The sequence below is a fragment of the Podarcis bocagei genome, assembly GCF_964188305.1.
Source record: "Podarcis bocagei genome assembly, chromosome: 12".
Classification (NCBI taxonomy): domain Eukaryota; kingdom Metazoa; phylum Chordata; class Lepidosauria; order Squamata; family Lacertidae; genus Podarcis; species Podarcis bocagei.
The window spans coordinates 4,339,981-4,359,242 of NC_138137.1; the positions used below are offsets into that span (position 1 = coordinate 4,339,981).

The 19,262-nt window shown below is 42.2% G+C and overlaps 1 protein-coding gene across 4 annotated transcripts in view; it reads left to right on the forward strand.

Moving 5' to 3' along the window:
* The window catches only part of GLI3 (GLI family zinc finger 3), a 255,223-nt gene that overhangs the window by 81,027 nt on the left and 154,934 nt on the right, over positions 1-19,262 (forward strand). For 3 of the 4 annotated variants that reach the window (XM_081165088.1, XM_081165090.1, XM_081165089.1), the window contains exon 3: positions 11,977-12,219. In XM_081165088.1, coding sequence (XP_081021214.1) covers positions 11,977-12,219 — 243 coding nt within the window. Of the gene's footprint in view, positions 1-7,082; positions 7,194-11,976; positions 12,220-19,262 lie in introns of those variants that run through there. The other variant, XM_081165091.1, reaches the window with a different exon arrangement.

Below are 19,262 nucleotides of genomic sequence, written 5' to 3' on the forward strand. Positions count from 1 at the left end.
ACAAGACAACCATCATGACTACTAGTCACTGATAACCTTATTCTGCCCTGAATTTGTCCATTGCCCTTTTACATCTATCTAAGCTGGTGACCAGCCAATGTTCGAAATTTGCCAGGCGCATTTCGCATCTGGCTATCGGCCACTTGCGACCAAGTGAAGATGCCCGGGATGGCGCCTGACGTCTCCACCATCTGGAGGTGCATGTCTGGGGATCATCTTGTCTGTTTCCGCACACAACATGTGGAATTCTATCCACTATATTTTATCTGTACAATCAGAATGAATTTCAGGAACCAAAAAGTCATCTGGCTCCAAAATGGCAACTGGGCCTTTCATTTGGCGACTGTAACCCTGGTTTAAGGAGCCATTTGGTGCCTAGTTTATATATCTGAGCCTCTAACACTGTGCCCATCACATTGTGGCAACAAATTCCATAGTTTCACTAGGCACTATGTGGATAAATACTTACTTTTGTCTGTCCTGAATCTTCCAATATTGAGCTACTTATTGGATGATTGGATTCTGGTATGAGAAGCACTTTTCTCTGTCCACTTTCTCAACATTAATGCATAATGTATATATCTCTGTCATGTTCTCCCCTCCCCAGTTCTTTCCTAAATTATAATACACCAAATATTGTAACCTTGTAAAGGGTCCACTATGTCATATATAAAATAACTTTTGTATAGGAATTATGGTCTCAAATCCAGAGTTGAGGTTTTAATTGAAGAGAGCCCAACCTTTCACCAGATTTTAGGAATTTGACCCTCCAGTTCCATTACAACGCATAGAACTTGAGTTTCCTCTTCTCTGCACATGCATAGTTTTACACACTGCTATCACTTCCAACAAGTTTTTCCTAAAGTGGAAATCCTTAAATGTTGTAACCTTTGCTCATGAGTGTTGGTCCATCCCATTGATTATTTTTGCTGCCTGTCTCTGAAACCTTTCCACCCTCACAATACCCCTTTTGAGGTATTGCCACCAGAACTGAACACAATATTTCAAGTGTGTTCACACCATCAATTTTTTTTAACGGCTTTATAATATTGACAGTTTTATTTTCAATTGCTCCAGTGTACATAACTTTTCATTTGCATACATTGAAATGCATTTGCCATTTTAGTGTCCTTATACTCACTCTGGATAGATCCTTTCAGAACTCTGTTCAAATCCCCTTTTGCTTTTTGCCATCCTGAACAATTTGATATCACCAGAAAACTTTGGCTCTTCACTACTCTCTCTGCAGCTCAAATAATTTTGAAAGCGTTAAAAGCTTCAGTCCTAATACAGCCCTTGGGGTACTCACTTGGCAAACAGTTTACTCCTAGTCTACACACCCTGTAGTGTGTAAGGCTTGTCCCCTTATCCCGTAGCTTCCAAGTTTACTCAAGAGCCTTTGCTGAGGGACCTTATCAAAAGCTTTTTGAAAGTATGCAACACATTCTGGATTATCCCTCTCCACATGCTTGTTGACACTTTCAAATAACTCTAAAAGGTTGTTTTGAGAGGACTTGCCTTTCTTGAAGCCATGCTGGGTCTTCTTCAGCGTCTTATTATTGTGCATGCTGGGTAATGCCTTTAATAAAGCTGCTTGGTTTTCCCAGAGTAGGCATTAAGCTTCCTGGCCTGTACTTTCCTAGATGCCCTTGGATCCCATTTTTAAAAATTGGTGTTACGTTGTCCATGTCCTGGTCTTCAGGTATGAAAACTGATCTTTGTGACATGTTACATGTTTTTCTTAGGAGATCAGCAATTTCACATTTGAATTCTTTAGCATCTCTGAGGTGGATGCAAGGCCTAGAATATCATCTTTTGTCACCTTTGTTTGCCTCAGTTCCTCAGACTCTCTTCCTGTAATATTCATGCACAGGGATTGCATTACATTCTTCTAAGTGAAGACAAATTCAAAGAATTCATCTTTTCTGCAATCTCAATTTTTCTTCCCTTATCACACCTTTGACTCCTTGTTGCCCAGAGGTCTGTCTCCATTGCTAGTTCCCTGCTTCTAATGTGTCCGAACACTATTTTGTTGGTATTAATGTTTTTCATGATATGTTGATCAATTCTTTTCCTCTCTTATTGTCTACTTTGCTTTGTTTTTGCCACTTTTGGGCCCACTTTTTTGTTTCATTTGGGCAAGACTTTCGTATGCAAAAGGAACTCTTCTTGCTTCTAACTTCTTCCTTGACTCTGCTCATTAAGCACCTTGGTATCCTAGTGGCCTTTGTGGAAACTTTTAATGGTATACATTATTGCTGAGGTTCTACTACTGTAGTTTTGAATAACCCCCAATCATCCTGGAGAGAGTTAACCCTCTTGACTTCCCATTTCAACTTCCGTTTTATGCGTTCTCTCGTTTTTGAGATTTTTCTTCTTTCAAATCCAGTTTTTTTTTGTTTTTCTATGCTATTTTCACTAATACATGCATTTTTGTGTACAGTTTCATCAAATATATTCATTTTGTACACATTATTTGATTGAAGAAGTGGACCACAAAATTCAGAGTAGTGTGAGTTGAAGGATAGCTGTATTTTGTGACTTGTGTATTGTTTTGGAATGTGCCACTTAGGTAGTTTTGTATTTAAAATGTGAAGCAAAGAGAATTCCTCTCCAACCCTACTCAGAAGTAGTGTCGCCATAGCCCTCAAATTAGCACTTTCCAAATACATGCATGTAAGATATGGGTTCATACAAGCAGATCTGGCACCTCTGTGGATAATATGGCTGGTGATCCATATTTGATGTCCTCCCATTTGAATTATTGTACTGCATTGTACACGAGGCTGCATTTGAAGATGGCCCAGAAACTTTAGCAGGTACAAAATACAGTAGTGTGGGCTACTGGAGTGTTAACAAAGCATTATGAATACATCATAATACATCATAACCCCCATGCTTGGCAGGGGGTTGGACTCGATGGCCCTTGTGGTCTCTTCCAACTCTATGATTCTATGATTTCTCACCTGCACTGGCTTTCAATTCATTTCCAGCACTGATTTTGATCTATAAAATCCTACCTGGTTTGGGATTTGCTACCTGGTGGAACATCTGCTCCCAGATGTCCTTGCCCATAATTTAAAATCCCCTTCTGCAAATGCAAGAGAGGACCTTTTGGGGGGGTCTCCCCTCATACCCCAGGCTATGCAATGCATCTTAGCCTAACACCAGAAAGACTTCCCTATTCCCCCAGGCCTTTTGATATGGTTGGTGGTTTTAGTTCCTGCATTTTGATGGCTGCTTTTATTTCTTTTTAGGTCCTGTGATTTATATTGTATTTTGCTTGTGGTTTTGTAATTGGGGTATTTATGCTTGATTGGATTTTTTTGTCTTATCGCAGATTTTTATTGTATTATTGTGGCTTTAAATCCAATATGATGCCTGGAATATTTTTTAATACAACACCTAATAAGCATTAAATAAATATGTTAAGCTTTGCAGCTCTAGAAGATAATTGATTTAAAGTAAAGTTCTTCAGTCATCCAAACTTTGTCAAGTTTTGGTGCTATGGCGCAGGCAAGGATGGCTCTATGATCTTCAGATGAAGCAAGGTATACAGGTTTAATATAGAAATAAAACAACAAAACAACAAGCTAAGACTTTTGGCACAAGAAGCCAATCTTCTTATGAATGGGCAAGGGGTATGCTCTCTTGTGTAGCTCCTGCTAGTTTCAGTGGGGCTTGAGCATTATATTGCATATTTACTTTGCTGCCTTTAATTCTACTCAAAATCTGTCTGAAGATTACTATGTCACCGTTCCTTGTAGTGAAGCTGTCTCAGGGCCCATAATTCTCAGAATATCTTTTAACAGTTGATCACTGAGTTCAGAAATTTTCAGCTTGATTATGCTGTGTATATTTGAACTGTAAAAAACAAACAAACCCAAACTTGAATAGCAGCAATAGTGTACACACTCATTGTGAGGCATATTCCATTTGACCTGTGCACTCCACGTGGGAGCAAATTTAGGGAACTGTGCACTGTGAGAAGGCATGCGTCCATCAAGCCCCGGAGAGGTGGTAGGAAACCCCAGGTCCATTTACACACAAGATAAACTGGGACACATCTAAAGGTAATAGGACTGCACTCTCTGCCCCTACCCATCCCCTCTACCTCTGTGAGCTCATAATAATGTTTGAATATTGTGCACATTGAGAAAATACCCATATGTATGCCATTTAGACTAGTAGAGACTAGGAGTGGATGTGATCAGAAGTTTACTGCATGTTTGAACATGTATGAACACGAACCTTTTTCTGATTGTGGGGTGTTCCTCACAAGGGGGGATACCTGAGACCATGCCCACATATTTTCTCTCTCTGTGTCTCCCTCCCTCCCTCTCTCTCTGTTACACATCCACCCACCCACAAAACAATCACACATTCTCACAAATCTTTCCCTTGAGAATCATTCTGCTATGAAGTATTATGATTTATTTATTTTGAATGGCCTGGCGATGTGCCTAGTGTTGTACAAACAATACAACTAGAAAGGGTCTTGCCAGAAAGGGACTGACAACCTAGGTTTTGGTAGAGAGAGTATCACCGAATGAAAGAAACAGGTTACATTTATAATTGCAGTAAAGACTCCTAAAGGGCTGGATAATCTTGGGAGAAAAGGAGCTTATGGAAAAGCTACACGGAAAAAAGATAGGCTTTAAAAAAAGATTTGAAGATAGAAATTGAGGAGGCGTTGCAGATGTGATCTAGAAGGGAGTTCAATTGTAAGAGAGTATTTCAGCCTCTTTGTACACTTGTGAAATTAAAGAATGAGCACAACTGGAAATGCAATGTGTTCAGTACATGAGACTATTAAATTCAGGGGATATATTATCCAATAAAACGTTTCTAACTCAGTTTGGGGTCCTTTCCTCTGCATAATGTTAATTTGCACCCCGACACTGTGGCCATGTTCCTGCTCACTTATGAGAATTTATGATTATAAGCTAGTATACATGTAACTTGTTCCTTGAAATTCAGCAAGAATATCTATCATTCCCCGTTCTCATATAGCAGTCAGTATGAGGATCAGGTTCAATACCTGAATGTCTCCCATTTGTTTCTTAGTCTACATTTCCCCCTATTTTTCTTTCATAGCCACAACTATTTAAAACTGTTCTGGGAAAGAAAAGCAAAATATAAGCTCCCCACCCCTAGAATTATCAAGGTGTGAAAATAAAAGATAGTGAAGGCATTGTGTATTTACAATCCACAGAGTGCCAAAAAAGTATTAGAAATTACTGATAAGTTGAAAATCCATTACAAAGAAGAATATGCGTCTATACATTCTAATATTGTTCGTTCAGATAGTATAGACTGGCTGTAAGGTGCAAAATGTTTGTACAATACTCAAGCACCTCATATAAATAAAGTTCAACGTTTGCTATCTAACCCACAGTGATAATTTTGATTCATATGCTCATGATGGGCTGGGAATCTAGTTTGTGAATGCCTTCTTGTGTCTATATTCTGAAAGCGCTTGGTTTAAGAATATCTTCATAAAAGGTAAACATTCATAAGGCCAGAATGAAGAAGCCTTCCTAGAAACTTTGCTTCTTACAGTAAACCAAATTTTACAGCCAGATCATTTGCATGCTTGCTTGGAAAATAAGCCCCATTGATTTCAACAGATCTTATTTCCATGTATAAGATAGTGGGCACTAATCACTCTAGAGTTTGTTTATAAGGTCTACAGGTCCGTTTTGCTACCAGAAAGAAAAGTTACAGTCAGTTTCAGCAAACTCTTAGAAGGGACAAAAATGAGTCATCAGAGTACATGAGAAGCCAGACACACAGTCAATGGGTCTATGGCTCTATTACATAATTCAAAAGTGAAGTACCTGGTCTCCAAAATGTAGACCTCTTCTTACATGCAGGAAAATTATTCCCCATTAGTTGTATATTATTCTATTAAGCATTTTAGCACTGAAGTCTTTGGGGGTGGGGGAGGCAAGGATGAACATCGCTCATAAGTGCTACTTTGCTAGGAGAGACTGCTATTCTGCCTTCATTTGGATAATTTAATGATGGTGAGTTTCCTTAGTAAACTAAATTTAGAGAACTAGAATGCTTATCTTATATCCAGACCTTGAACATAAAAGGCATTTTATACCAGCAATTGTTCATTTAATGAGCAATTGCTGAGTGCAGGCCGGTTAAGGGATTGAGCTATATGCACCATTATTGCGAGAAGTATTCCGAAATACCAGAAATAGGACGTAAGCTCTGATCAGGGAGACTGTGAGCACAATTACCTTCTTTTCAAATCCTTCTGTGACACTGCGGGAGGAAAAAGGACTTTGAAACTTGAAAGGATAGAGCTTGCTTTCAACCTCAAAAGCTAGGAGGAAAGGGCTCTGAAATTTGCTCAGTATTCCCAATTCACCATTAGCCTGTTTCTTCCTTTAGCCTCAAGGCATTCTCCGCTTTTTGAAAAGATGTTAAGAAATTCAGTCACAATAGAGAGCCTAGTTTTGAACATGTTTCACTCGGTCCATTGAGGTCTGGTCTTCAGCCTTTGTGTGGGGTGAATTGAGCTGAGCAGCAAGCTGGATGGGGAGAGGTGAATGAGCAGTCTCTACGCAAGTCACCAATTCTGGCAAAAGAAAAGATTACCCTTTCCTTAAGAAGATGATGATGAAGAAGAAATTTACAATATGCATTCCTGTACAAGCCTGCCGGTGGCAATCTGCGGAGCAGAGCTCGCGCTTAAGTCAATACGGAGCACTTTGGTTTATAGCAACTCTTGTTAAGTTTGCCTTGTAATTGAAGATGCTGTTGACCTTGCTCGAAGACCGTTTGTAAAACCGTTTATTTAGCATAAACTGAAATAATAAACCCTCCTTCTCTTAGGGCTGATTGTGATAGGGTGACATTAGTTTGATTTAATGATTAGCCGCCTGACCCCTCAGCTTGAGAGAGCAGCTTGAATAGGGAGAGTTCACTACCAAGCACACAGGAAGAATACTAATGAGCTTGTTAAATTTAGCATGGCACCAACCAATTTTAATTCCTCTAATGGGAGAAGCGCTGCCTCTGAGAGAGAGGGTGGGAGACTGAGGGAGAGAAAGAGAAAGGGGGGAGAAGAAGAGGGAAAAAGTGAGGAGAGAGGAATGTCCACACACCAGTAGCTAGAGAATTTCAGTCAAGATGAGAGGTTCCAGAGAGCAAGCCAAGATCTTTTCGATTGAGTTGTAAGTACCTTGTCTGTTTCTGTTTTTTAAAATTGCAGGTAAAACAGGCTCCTTAAGTGCCTGCAATGCAATAATGTGAATAAATATATTATCATGTACTCTAAGGCTTAGTAGATGGCTTGTTTCATTTGACTTGAACTTTGGGGCATCCCCTCCCAGCCAAATAACTTGAGACACCTTCTTGAACTATTTTTTAATCTGTGTCTTGGGGAAATGAGGAAGTTTTCGTTGTTTGAAATTGGGTTTTCCATGATGTTTTAAAGAAGCAGAAAAGTTTATTGGAGAAACCGACTTTAGTGCATAAACGTGTCTCTGCTCCCCTTCTCTTGTAAGTGGGATAAGCAAAATTTAGAGTTTCAGGGGGTTGGGCAGGCATAGCTCTGGTGATGAATATCTCTGCTCCAATTCTTGGTCTGTCTGAACAGCTGTATATAATTTACACAAATGATACATGTAATATATTCCTTGAAAGAACAAACACTTCAAACTGCGAAGTTTCTAGCTGATATGTTAGCCTTGCCTCATGTTCAGGGGAGTTGACGTGGCAAAAACACTCTGCATGTGCTCTTCTCTTAATCCAGCCTGCAGGTACAGAAAAAAGTCCCTGTCAAATATATATGGTATTTGATTGATCCCTGGAAACAGAGGGGGGAGTACAAGTGGAATGATGGAAAGTGGTATAAAAGTGAAGTTATCGCTGTATTATTTCTCTTGTCCCAGCCTAGAATAAACATGAAGAAATATGTGAAATAATGCTGTGTTTACAAATACAAAAAAGCACCCTGTAACTTAAATGAATCTGGCCCTTTGACATTCTGGTGGTATTTGGCCTGTTGCAACTTCTCTTTGGGGTGGGGGGTGGGGAAGCAAAATAGACTTTTGTCTTTTGATGGCAGACTACACAACATCTTAAACACAGGAAAAAGCAAGCAGTAACAGTTTTGTGTTTTGGGCTTTAAGTCTCAACTGGCAGATGCTGCCGAAGAAGTGGCTTGTTTGCTTACATTTTTGGTATAGACCTCCACTTGTTGCCATGGTGGACTGTCTGTTTCTGTCAATAATTTGGCCTGGCGCAGCTTGTCTGCACTGACTCTTAAATTTTATTGAACAATTCAGCTGAAATAGAACAAGATTAGACAGCTTTCACATTTTGGCTTGCTGAAGTGGTTTTACCGTGGTTATAAGAGCATGCAGAATTATTGCACGGAAAGTTTTTCCTTTCAGCGTATAGAGAGTGCAATTTCAAACCACTTGGCTATTTGTATTCTGGAGTGTGTGTACTGTCCAGTTTTTCATCTGCCCTCATTGAAAAGGAACTTTGCAGTGCAGGGCATGAAATAAACTCTTAATGAACGGTTTGTTCGTTGGAATTTCTCATTAATACAAAAATGTTGTGTTACACAAAAGGAGGGCAGGGGGAGCAGAGGTGGTTTGGGCTGGTAGCTGTCTGTGCATCACCAGTAAGTGGTGTTACTTTTGTGAAAGAAAAGTATTATTGACAGAATGTCATATATATTTTTTTAATCAAATATAATTTGCTCTTTTTTTTACCAACATAGTAAAGGCTTCAGGTTTCATCCATTAAGGGGGCTCATCTTTTTTAAAAACCATTACAGTTAAGAAGTGACTTAACACCTGAATATATTGTGAGGGACAGATCAAAACAAGCTGAACTCCCTCACATATTGTATTTTGTGGTGGCATATTTAATGTACAGTGTAATTTCACTCCATCTGTAAGCAGATTAATTTGACAGTAAATCCACTACTGGACTTTACTCCCAAGGAAGTGTAAGGATCACAGCCTTACAGGCAAGATGAAATCAGTGCCAAGTTATGACCCAATGTTTTACATTGTTAAGGAAACACCACTGGACCTAATCACATCTAATATCTAAACATCCTAGTATTTCTCACACTTGTAAATTAAACACACTGATTGTTTATCTTGTGTTCCAGCCTAAATGTGTCTATATAAAGTGGCTGGAAGCAAAACAATAAGGGGATATACTTTTAACAGATAGGGTTTGCACTGCACCTTCAAAAGATTGCAGTAGGCAGCAAGAGAAAATAATTATAAAAGGTTCTAACTGGAAGTAAAGTGTCCAGGGTTAGGGCTACCTGTTTCGTTTTCAAGTGTGTTTTGGGATATTTCAGTGCAATTGCACTGTTCACAACTAATTTAACCGTATAGTAGATTACAAAATGTCAATCAAGAATATGCAACAAATACCTGGTCATAGTGAAGCAAAATAGCAGGGGAAACCATGGGATTTTGCTTTACTCTCCAGGGCTGGCTTTCCCAAAATGCTGTGAAATGCAGAGTTCCGTCTTCTTCAAAACTAGTGGAAATTAAAAGAAATTTGAATTTATATTATAATACGAAGTTTGCAAGCATCTTAAGCTACATTGCAATACTTAATGGACTTGTCACAGATCCTTTCTGTTGCTACTCCAACGTGGAACAAATTTGAAATAAATTGCAGAATTAGCCTATATAAAAGTGACTTCCTGATTCATTTTGCAGCAGTGTATTTAGCATGATTGCGAGGTTGTTGTAAAAGTGTGCAATTGATACAAAACTACCCCATAGTTCTCCCCAACTTTTCTTTCTCTCCTTTTTCTTTCCCAAACGCAAGATGCCTAAATGTTGTTAGGCATTTTGGTTTCCTCAATATGCCAGAAACATTATTTTTGCTTGTGTGCATACTTTAATCTTCCAATATGAGGACTTTATGTTTGGAAGTTTTGGCTATTACACATACTTTGAATTTATTTACAGGCCTCCTTTGATTGATTTTGCCCATTCAGAACAAATAAATGGGAGTTGGGGCCATTTCATGCACGACAGAGAGTTAAACACAGCTTTGCCCACAGGTTGTTCTCTCACCCAGAAGCTGAAGCTTATCACAGCTCCCTGAGTGTATCTGTCTGGCAGCACATGCTTGCAAATGTATTTGTTGCGTTCACACTTTTCATTTTAGTTATGTGTCTAAAACATCTTAGGTGTATATCCAAAACTATTATTTGAACTCCGCTCCTTGGGGTTGATACAAAAAGTATTCAGAACCATCAGAAATACTTTAGAAGACAGCTTTTGCAGGTCAGGACAGTGTTTTACAGAAATCATGGCTGCCCACTTGCATTAATCCTATTTCCTTAAGCTTTGCTGTGAGATGTGCTGTGGGTGGTTGGAAAGCATTGTGAGAGGCAGGTGTCTTGTCGCAGGTATGGAAGCAATTCTTGTTTTCATTTAAATGCATGCACATTTCATTTGTCCCGTTTCCTAATTGGTCTTCATCTGAGAGAATCCTCCGAGGGCCCCCACCCCCATGTCAGCTCAGAGCCTTTATTTTGTGAATTTCATGGACTCGGCTGGTGGGATCTCTTGGGATGCTACAGGCACCTGGGTTTATCCCAGAGAACGCTCTTCGTATATGGAGTGGCTGGTTTTCCATAGACTGGCTCACGGGACACTTCAGGAACAGGTGAGGTGAGAGAGAGAGAGGCCATTGTGTTTTAAAGGTGCATCCTGCTTGCTTATTCAGGTGAATGAGCTAAAACAGCTGCCTCAGCCGATTCCTCAGAGACATGGTTAAGAAGTCTGTGTTGTGCTCAGGAATTTCTGTTGTTGTACAAGTCAGCAGATAAATCTCTTCCCCTTCACATTTCTTTCTTTTCTCCCTCTTGAGTTTTGTAGTGTGGGTTTTTATGGCTAAGTGAACAATCATAATGCAGTTCTTTCTGCTGCTTAACATTTTCTAAATTGGTAAATGTGTTGTATTGAAGAATAGCTCATGAATGTATTTTTAAGAGAAAGAAACAACTACACCTTGGACTGAGCCTTTTTTCAAGTACATAATCATTTTGACATTCTACTAATAATTTTATATTAAAATACCCTAAACCACTCATAAGAATCAAAACAACCACTCAAATAGTTTTGTAGTTCCATTGAAATACATACACCTCTGAAAGTCTGGGCAATCACTTTTCCTTCCTTCTCCTCCTTATCATGATTCTGTCATTCCCTCAAGGGCTATTCTAGGGCATTTGGGGTGCAGTTATTAGAGCTAAAAGTTTAAAATGTCAAATAGATGTGTGTATTTGATGATTCAGATAGACTATGCTGTTCACAGATCTATAGATAACATTTTAAACTTTTGGTTCAGACTGTTGTACTTCTCTGCACCCAGGTATGCTCCAGGTTTTTTAGGGGCCCTTTGTGGCTTAATTTTAATAACGGAGATCTCCGTTTAATGGTGAGGAGCTTTTCTCTTATCAGCAGTTCATCTGTGGAGGCATAAAGGAGCATGCTAGCCAATACAAAGCACCAGTGGGTGGCTAGACTTGATTTAGTTTCTGCTAGCAGAGTTCATCTTTTTGCGATTCGTGACAAATTGTTTTTTTCCTCCCGGTCAAGCAGCCAAAACTTCCAAGCCTTCTTGTCCCAGAGGAGAGAAAATAGCAAGCCAGTGTCCATTTCTGCACGATTAATGGGCCCTCTAGTAAATGCATCAGCGAATGGGGTGATGATGATCTACTGCACAACTGCCACTCGCACTGAGTGGCTTGCGGTCCCCTCTCCCTCCTCCTTCAACCTGCACCCAGGGACATCTTTCATAAGCACACATGTGTCTCTGGTCCTCTGAACTTATACTGTGGCGCAGATCGTGCTTAGCGGAAGAGGAAACTTTAAAAACTTTGATCGCTTGCAGCAGCTGAGCTTAAAATTTCTCTTCCCCCTCCCAAACCTCTGTCTCTCTCTTTTTTCCCCTCCCTAGAGGATGAAAGTCCTGGGCAGACCTATCACAGAGAGAGAAGAAACGCAATCACCATGCAGCCACAGGGCGGGCAAGGCCTCAGTAAAATCAGCGAGGAGCCTTCGACATCCAGCGAGGAAAGGGCCTCATTAATCAAGAAGGAGATACATGGATCTATACCCCACCTTCCTGAACCATCCGTACCTTACCGCGGGACAGTCTTTGCCATGGACCCCAGGAACGGCTATATGGATCCTCCTTACCGTAAGTATTTAATTCAAGTTGATTTTTAGGAAGCAAAGTCAGAACAGTCACCTTCCATAGCATTCAACATGCTTTTGAGAAGGATTGCAGTAATAAGACTTTTAAAAACGTTCCTCTGTTTATTGAGAAACTTGGCAGGAGCGGGGAGCTGGGAGTCAGAAAGAGAAGGAACTGTCCCCCTGCATGCTCTTAAAGTCAACAAAAAGCACAGCCCCCCCCCCCCAGAAATCACATTGAAATTAATGGAGTTTTGATACCTCCTGCTGTTACAGCACTCGTTTCCCTGAGGCTCACACAGGAGCCTTTGCAAAGAAGAACAGCCCAACTGTTGCTGCTAGTTGCAGTTTGTTACAGATGAAGTAGAATTTGGGTGTGGTGATGGGTTGGGGAGGAAGAAATGTTAAGAGAAGGAGCAGGGTGATGAACTATTTTGCAAAATTAGAAAAGTATCCTTTGTGGTCTTATCTTTTATCAGCAGTATCACAAGCAGCTGAAATAAGGCTGCAGGCGCAATCATCCCAGATGCAATATATAGCTAGAGAGTGAGAGAACATGAATGAGTTTCAGCCTTGGAATTCCTCATCAGGCATTGATACTAAAAAGTAAAAAATCAAGTGACGCTTTGACGCAGATGTGCAAACAGATTTCTCCACAGGCAGAGTATGGGGGAGTTTCAAGCAAATTTTTCATCTGTTTCTAGTTTTTTAAAGAGGCGGGAGAAAATCACTTAGCTGTGTTTTAATGAAGCACATCTTGAGGTGTCGGTCTGTGCCTTTTGATTATAGATTTATCATCTAGTCAGGGTGTGTGCTTGCCATTTAACCTTTCAGTTTCTCATACCAGATGAGAGACTTAAGACCCCTTAAAAAGGACCACTGAGGGTCTTGCCATACTCCTCCCCCCCCACTCCTTCATTCAGAAATGTTAGTGTTTCGAGGCAAAAGGTCATTAGCCAGATGACTGATTAGTGAGGACAGCTGATTAGTGCATGAGTTTTTTGTGGTAAAGAGAGTGCTGGGGAGAAAAGCTAATTTTATCCCTTCATTAGTTGGGTTAGCAGCAAAGGAGAATGTTCACTCATCAGGGTACAGATCAAAGTGTGTCTTACATACAAACGTTAAGTCTCACCAGGACAGCCTGTCTTTAAAACAGAGTCTGACAATAAAAGATGGAAGTTGATAATATAGATGTAGGTTGGGGCACTAGTTTTCTTTGGCATTCAAGGAAAAAGTTTAGATGCCACAGAGGTTTTCATATTATTTATCCTGGCTGTGCTCTTAGTGCACAGTGGATTTGCGAACATGCCAGAGGTATGTTTTGCTTTTTGTTTTACTTTTCAGTTCTTCCACACCAAATCTTTTCAAATGCTTTTAAAGTTCCCCCTAGTTTGAAAAGTCTTTGAGAGGATTTACCATGAAAAACTTTGAAAGCCTAAAAGTCTAGAAAACCTGTGTGCTAGTATTAATACGTGATTTTAAATTTTTTGTTAGGTCGTTGTCACAATCTGCAATGCTAAATCTGCTTGTTCTCATTCAAGCAGCAATGATTTCATTGGAACATGCGTGTCTATAACTAAGCATGATTAAAGACAAAGAGTTTTCACATGGTGATGTCAACATTCACCAAGTATGAGCTACAGTTCAGAAACAGGTGAATTTCTAGCCGCTAATATGTACAGTTCCTTCTATGCAGATCCTAGGTGACTAGCCAAAAATTACTTGTTTTAGTGTAGTTTTCTGTGAAAACATTAAATGGCTCAATTTAATCCAGAATTATTAAATGCCAGAATGTGACTACAAAACCTGGCAATGATTCTTTTGTAACAATGCAGTGATTGAATAAGTAGAAATGAAACATAAATACCGTAGACATGACAAATACCACTTTTGACCCATTGACATCTTACCATATCTTCTCACAAGTCTACAGTGCGTGTTACAGACCCCAGTCAGTACACAGTGTGTGATTCTTGGCAAGTTCACAAGTGGAGGCTAGGGGGCAATTTATGCAAGGCATTCAGTGCATGGAAATCACTTATCAGTGCAGGGTTCCATGCGGCCTGGCATCTTGTTTAATGGGTTTTAAATAGATGTGCTGGCCTGTTGTGTACATCGTTATTGTGCCAATGCAACTTGCTTCCGGCCACAGATCACTGCTGTGTGAACGCAGCAGCAAAAGGGCGGTCGCGTAGGTTAAGAATGGCCTTCAAATGGCACCTGTGGCCATGTAAAACCTTGTAGAAGAACTGGGTTTTCTCATATCCCACATAGGTTTTGATCTTTACAAGTGATGGCCGCAGCCTCCACAGTTACTCCCAGCCTGCATATATATAAAGTGGGGGTAGATAAGCTGTGCTGTTAATTTAATATATGTATTTCGCTTTTCCAAGAAGAAATGTTGAGCTCAAAGGGGCTCACAATCCCAAGAGCATTAAGAAACAACAAACATTGCAATTGCTTTAATATCAAATACATAGAATATCAAATACATACATATATACATACATATCAGAGAGAGAGAGAGATGTGCATATTAACATTCTTTCACATGAACCTTCAACTGCAGTCCAAAGCAATACAGTCTCAGGCACAGTTTTACTACCTCATCTATAGATAAGTGGGATCTGCAGCAAAATGTTGCAGTGTAGTCCCACCCCCTTCCTGTTCAGGGTTTCAGGCAGCTTATAATGGGAGTCTTGTAATCCTGTTTGTTGATTTTAGCAGTGAGGAAGGGACCAAGGGCACCCCTTTCCTCTCCCCCCTGAGGCCCCCCCTGAGGCCTTCCCTTGCTGCAGTGCATAATGAAGCAGTGCATAGGGCTGCCAAACTTGGTGTTCTAGCTCTGTGTTGGTGAGGGAACAGTGATGGCGATGGAGGGACTCATTATGGTGCAAAGGAAGAGCTTTACAACTTTGCTGCCTGCACCTCTCCACACCCCCCCCCCCCCGGAGACCTACTATAAGCTGTTGGAGGCTTGAGCAGGCCAACTCTCTTTCTCACCACGTCCTCCATGTTTGCTTGTTTTGGCTGTGTGTTGTTTTCAAATGGCATCTGTGTCTCAATTGCTGTCAAATGTGGGCTTAATTAATAGACCTGCACAGTCTAGTTCAGCTCTTCTCTCTCTTTCTCTCTCTCCAGCTGCTATCAGCATTCTTTGTAGGCTTACAGGTTCTTGCTACGTAGTTTGTTCCCCCTGCTGTTACAATAATTGATAGGTCTATTAATTGACACAATTCTGTAGTTTTGCATACCTAGGGAATAGATGTAGCAACTTCTGCCTTTGGGTGGCCCTGTGCAACTTCCTCAACTGTCCAGGTAGGCGTTTGGAGGGAATGGTAGAGGATTGTAGCCTTGCAGTCCTGCTATAGAGCAAATTTAGAAAGATATGCAAAGAGAGGAATGAACAATTATTTCTGATATCATCTTTCTTATTTTAGGCTTCAGTTCTGGGCTTGTGTAATTCACATTGAAATGCATGGCAACATAAAGAAACAGAGCAACAGTTGTTTCTGATTTTGTATTAGGCAAATATTTATTCCCCACTTTTTTATTCAAATAATAACAAAAGTAGCTTGCAATAGTAGTTATTTAAAGAGTAACCAACAGCGTTAGATAGGCTAGGCGCCAAATGGCTCCTTAAACTAAGGTTATAGTTGCCAAATCGGAATGTCTAGTTGCCATTTTGGTGCAAGACGGCTCTAAAGTCTTATTTTTCAAGTGATGGACTGACTGTGATTGATTATCAGTTAAACATTTGGCTAGTTCAGATGACAACCTTGAGCCAGGTTAAGAACTTTGAGGACTTAAAGAAGAGAAGTCACTTGATCCAGGGACAGGACACATATATATTGGCCTGTTCCCACCTCTTTTTCTTAACGGTGACACAGGCCATTCGTAACATAAGAGTATTCTTCACAACTGTGAGCAGGGCAGTGAGCTGGTGTAAGCAAAGACAAGTTACAACAATAACTATAATATTGTTCACAGCTTCTTCTCAGGCTGGACAGAAAAAGCATTTTGGTCCCTGGAATTCATTCTGATTGTGCAGATAAAATATGACTGATAGAATTCTACAAGGTGTGGCGTTAGTGTGTGAAAACAGTCCAAACCCAAGGATGCCCAGGCATGCACCTCTAAATGGTGGAGATATTAGGCCCAGGGCATCTTCACTTGGTCGCAAGTGGCCAATAGGTGCGTAATGTGCTTGGCGACTGGCTAATTTCAGACACTGGTAACAAGAAAGATGCAGTGTTATAAAACACAGCAGGTCATTGATTAGACTTGAATAAGAAAGCCCTCTTTACCATCCATCAAAAGATGGGAGGAGAGGCAGTCTGGTGAATTTCCAGGAGGAAGGGGCATGGAGGGGAAGAGAATTTGGCTGCTCCACTGAGTACCATATTTTTCGCACCATAGGATGCACCGGACAATAGGACGCACTTTGTTTTAGAGGGGGTAGAACAAGAAAAAAAAATTCTCCCCCTCTCTGCCCAGCGCCCCTTCAGCGAAGCGGCAGGAGGCGCTGCGCAGAGAGGGGGAGAACTTTCCCCCTCTTGTTTTCCCGCTCTAAAACAAGGTGCCGTTCAGGCGGCTACCTTGGAAGCCTGGAGAGCGAGAGGGGTCGGTGTGCACTGACCCCTCTCGCTCTCCAGGCTTCAGGTTCCTTTCGACCTGCTCTTTGGGGCTGGCGGGGGGGGGGGGGAAGCCCACCACCAGCCCCAAAGAGCAGGTCAGGGAGCAGCGGAAAGGCGCAGCGGAGAGGCTCTTGCCATAGCCGCGCGTCACCTCTCCAGCCGGGAGAGGGTCGCGGGGCTATGGCTTCTTTAGCCCCGCGTGCGCTCTCCCGGCTGGAGAGGTGACGCGGGGCTGTAGAGGTTCCTGCCATAGCCGCGCGTCACCTCTCCAGCCGGGAGAGGGTCGCGGGGCTATGGCGTCTTCGCTCCATAGGACGCACACACATTTCCCCTTCATTTTTGAAGGGGGAAAAGTGCGTCCTATAGAGCGAAAAATACGGTAATCCTCCTTTCCTGTTTGCCGCACCGGTTGCACCTTTCAGACCTTCCTTAAGGGAACCTCCACATAGCTTGTGTTAAAGCAATTCAGTCTAGAAGCTACTAGTTCATAGATCACAAGGACCAGGCTATCCCTGTCCAGGAGTTGGCACAATGCCAGATGAAGCTGAAAAAGGTTCTCCCAGCTGCTGTAGCCACTTGGGCTTCGAGTAATGAAGGTGAATGAAAAAGCTTTCCTAGACATATGGAGGGTGGTGGTGGGGTTTGCAGTGATTTTTAGGAAGTCATTAGCTTGCACCAGGCGTCCTGTTGGGAAGGTTTTATTTTGTTCTTAAGGGGAGGGGTCAGGGCTGCCAGGGAGTGGATCCCAGCCAACAAAATGGCTGGGGCATGTTCCACGGGTGGGGAGGGGATGCACTGGGACAACTGATCTCAGTGATCACGGGTAGGAGGAGGAGTTATGCTAAGACCAGACCATGTCATTACAGAGGAGGCAGGTTTAGTCGTTGTCCCTGCTTCCAGGTCTGGCCTGACCAGACGGATACTAGAATCAGCAAGGGATACCCACATGACCTGAAGGTGCTGCTGTGCAATACCAGGTCAGTTATTCATAAGACCACTGCCATCCATGACTTGATCATGGATGGAGGACTTGACCTGGCATGTGTAACAGAGACTTGGTTGGATGAAGCAGATGGGCCTATTTTGCCGCTGCTTGTCCACCAGGTTTCTCTTACGCACAGCAACCCAGTCCTTGTGGGCAGCGGGGGGGGGGGGTTGCAGTGATTTTTAGGAAGTCATTAGTTTGCACCAGGCGTCCTATTGGGAAGACCCAGTTCTCTGAGTGCATGTTCTGGAAGTTGGGCAATAGGGGCAGTACAGGATTCCTTTTGGTGTACCAACCTCTCCTCTGCACCAAGGATTCCCTGTCTGAGCTGCTTCAGGTCGTGGTGGATGTTCTCCTGGAGACACCTAGTTTGGTTGTCCTAGGGGGTTTTAACATCCATGCCGACATGACCTTACAAGGAGCCACTAGGGAAAGCATGGCCTCCATGGGGCTGTCCCTGAATAAGTCTGGCCCAACCCATAGCTGCGGACATGCCTTAGACCTGGTGTTTACATCTACGGATGTTGGTGATCTGACACTAACTAAAAGCAAAACAAAAGAAGTGCCATGGTCAGATCACTTCCTGGTGCAATTGGACTTCTCCGCGACCCTTCCCCTCTGCAGGGAGGTGGGACCGATTTGGATCGTCCGCCCCCGCCACTTAATGGATCCAAATGGTTTCCAGAGAGTGGTAGGTGATGCTTTATCCCATGTTGATGGCCTTTCAGCTAATTCCCTAGTGGCCCGCTGGAATGTGGAGTTAACCAGGGCTGTTGACTGTTTGGCTCCGAAGTGCCCTCTCCACTTGCATGGAGCCCGGACAGCCCCGTGGTTTTCCACGGATCTGAGGGCAATGAAACAATCACTGAGACGGCTAGAGCACCGGTGGCAGAAAACTCATTCTGAATCAGACTGGACACAGGTTAGAGCTCAATGTCAAGCCTACCAAGTGGCGATAGCGACAGCAAAGAGGACCTTCTTCACTGCCTCTATTGCATCTGCAGAAAACAGCAGCAGGAGACTCTTTCAGGTGGTTCGTAATTTAACAGAACGACCTGTGTCATTGCGGCCTGATAAGGCCCCCAAGATCTCCTGCAATGATTTTGTAGGTTTTTTGCAGATAAAGTCGCTCAGATTCGGAAAGAGGTAGACTCCACCGCGGGAGCAGGGCCGGGGCAGGAGAGTGCTAGAGTCCTGTCTAGTCATGGGATCTGTCTAGCATGGGATCAATTCCAATCTGTTACCTCCAAGGATGCGGATAGGCTGCTTGGACGAGTGAAACCAGCCACCTGACTCCTTGATCCTTGCCCATCCTGGCTCATAAAAGTGAGCCGGGAAGGGCTGGGTGATGGGCTCTGCAGAGTGGTAAATGCTCTGTGAGGGAGCCTTCCCAGAGCCACTGAAAGAGGCAGTCAGTAAACTGCT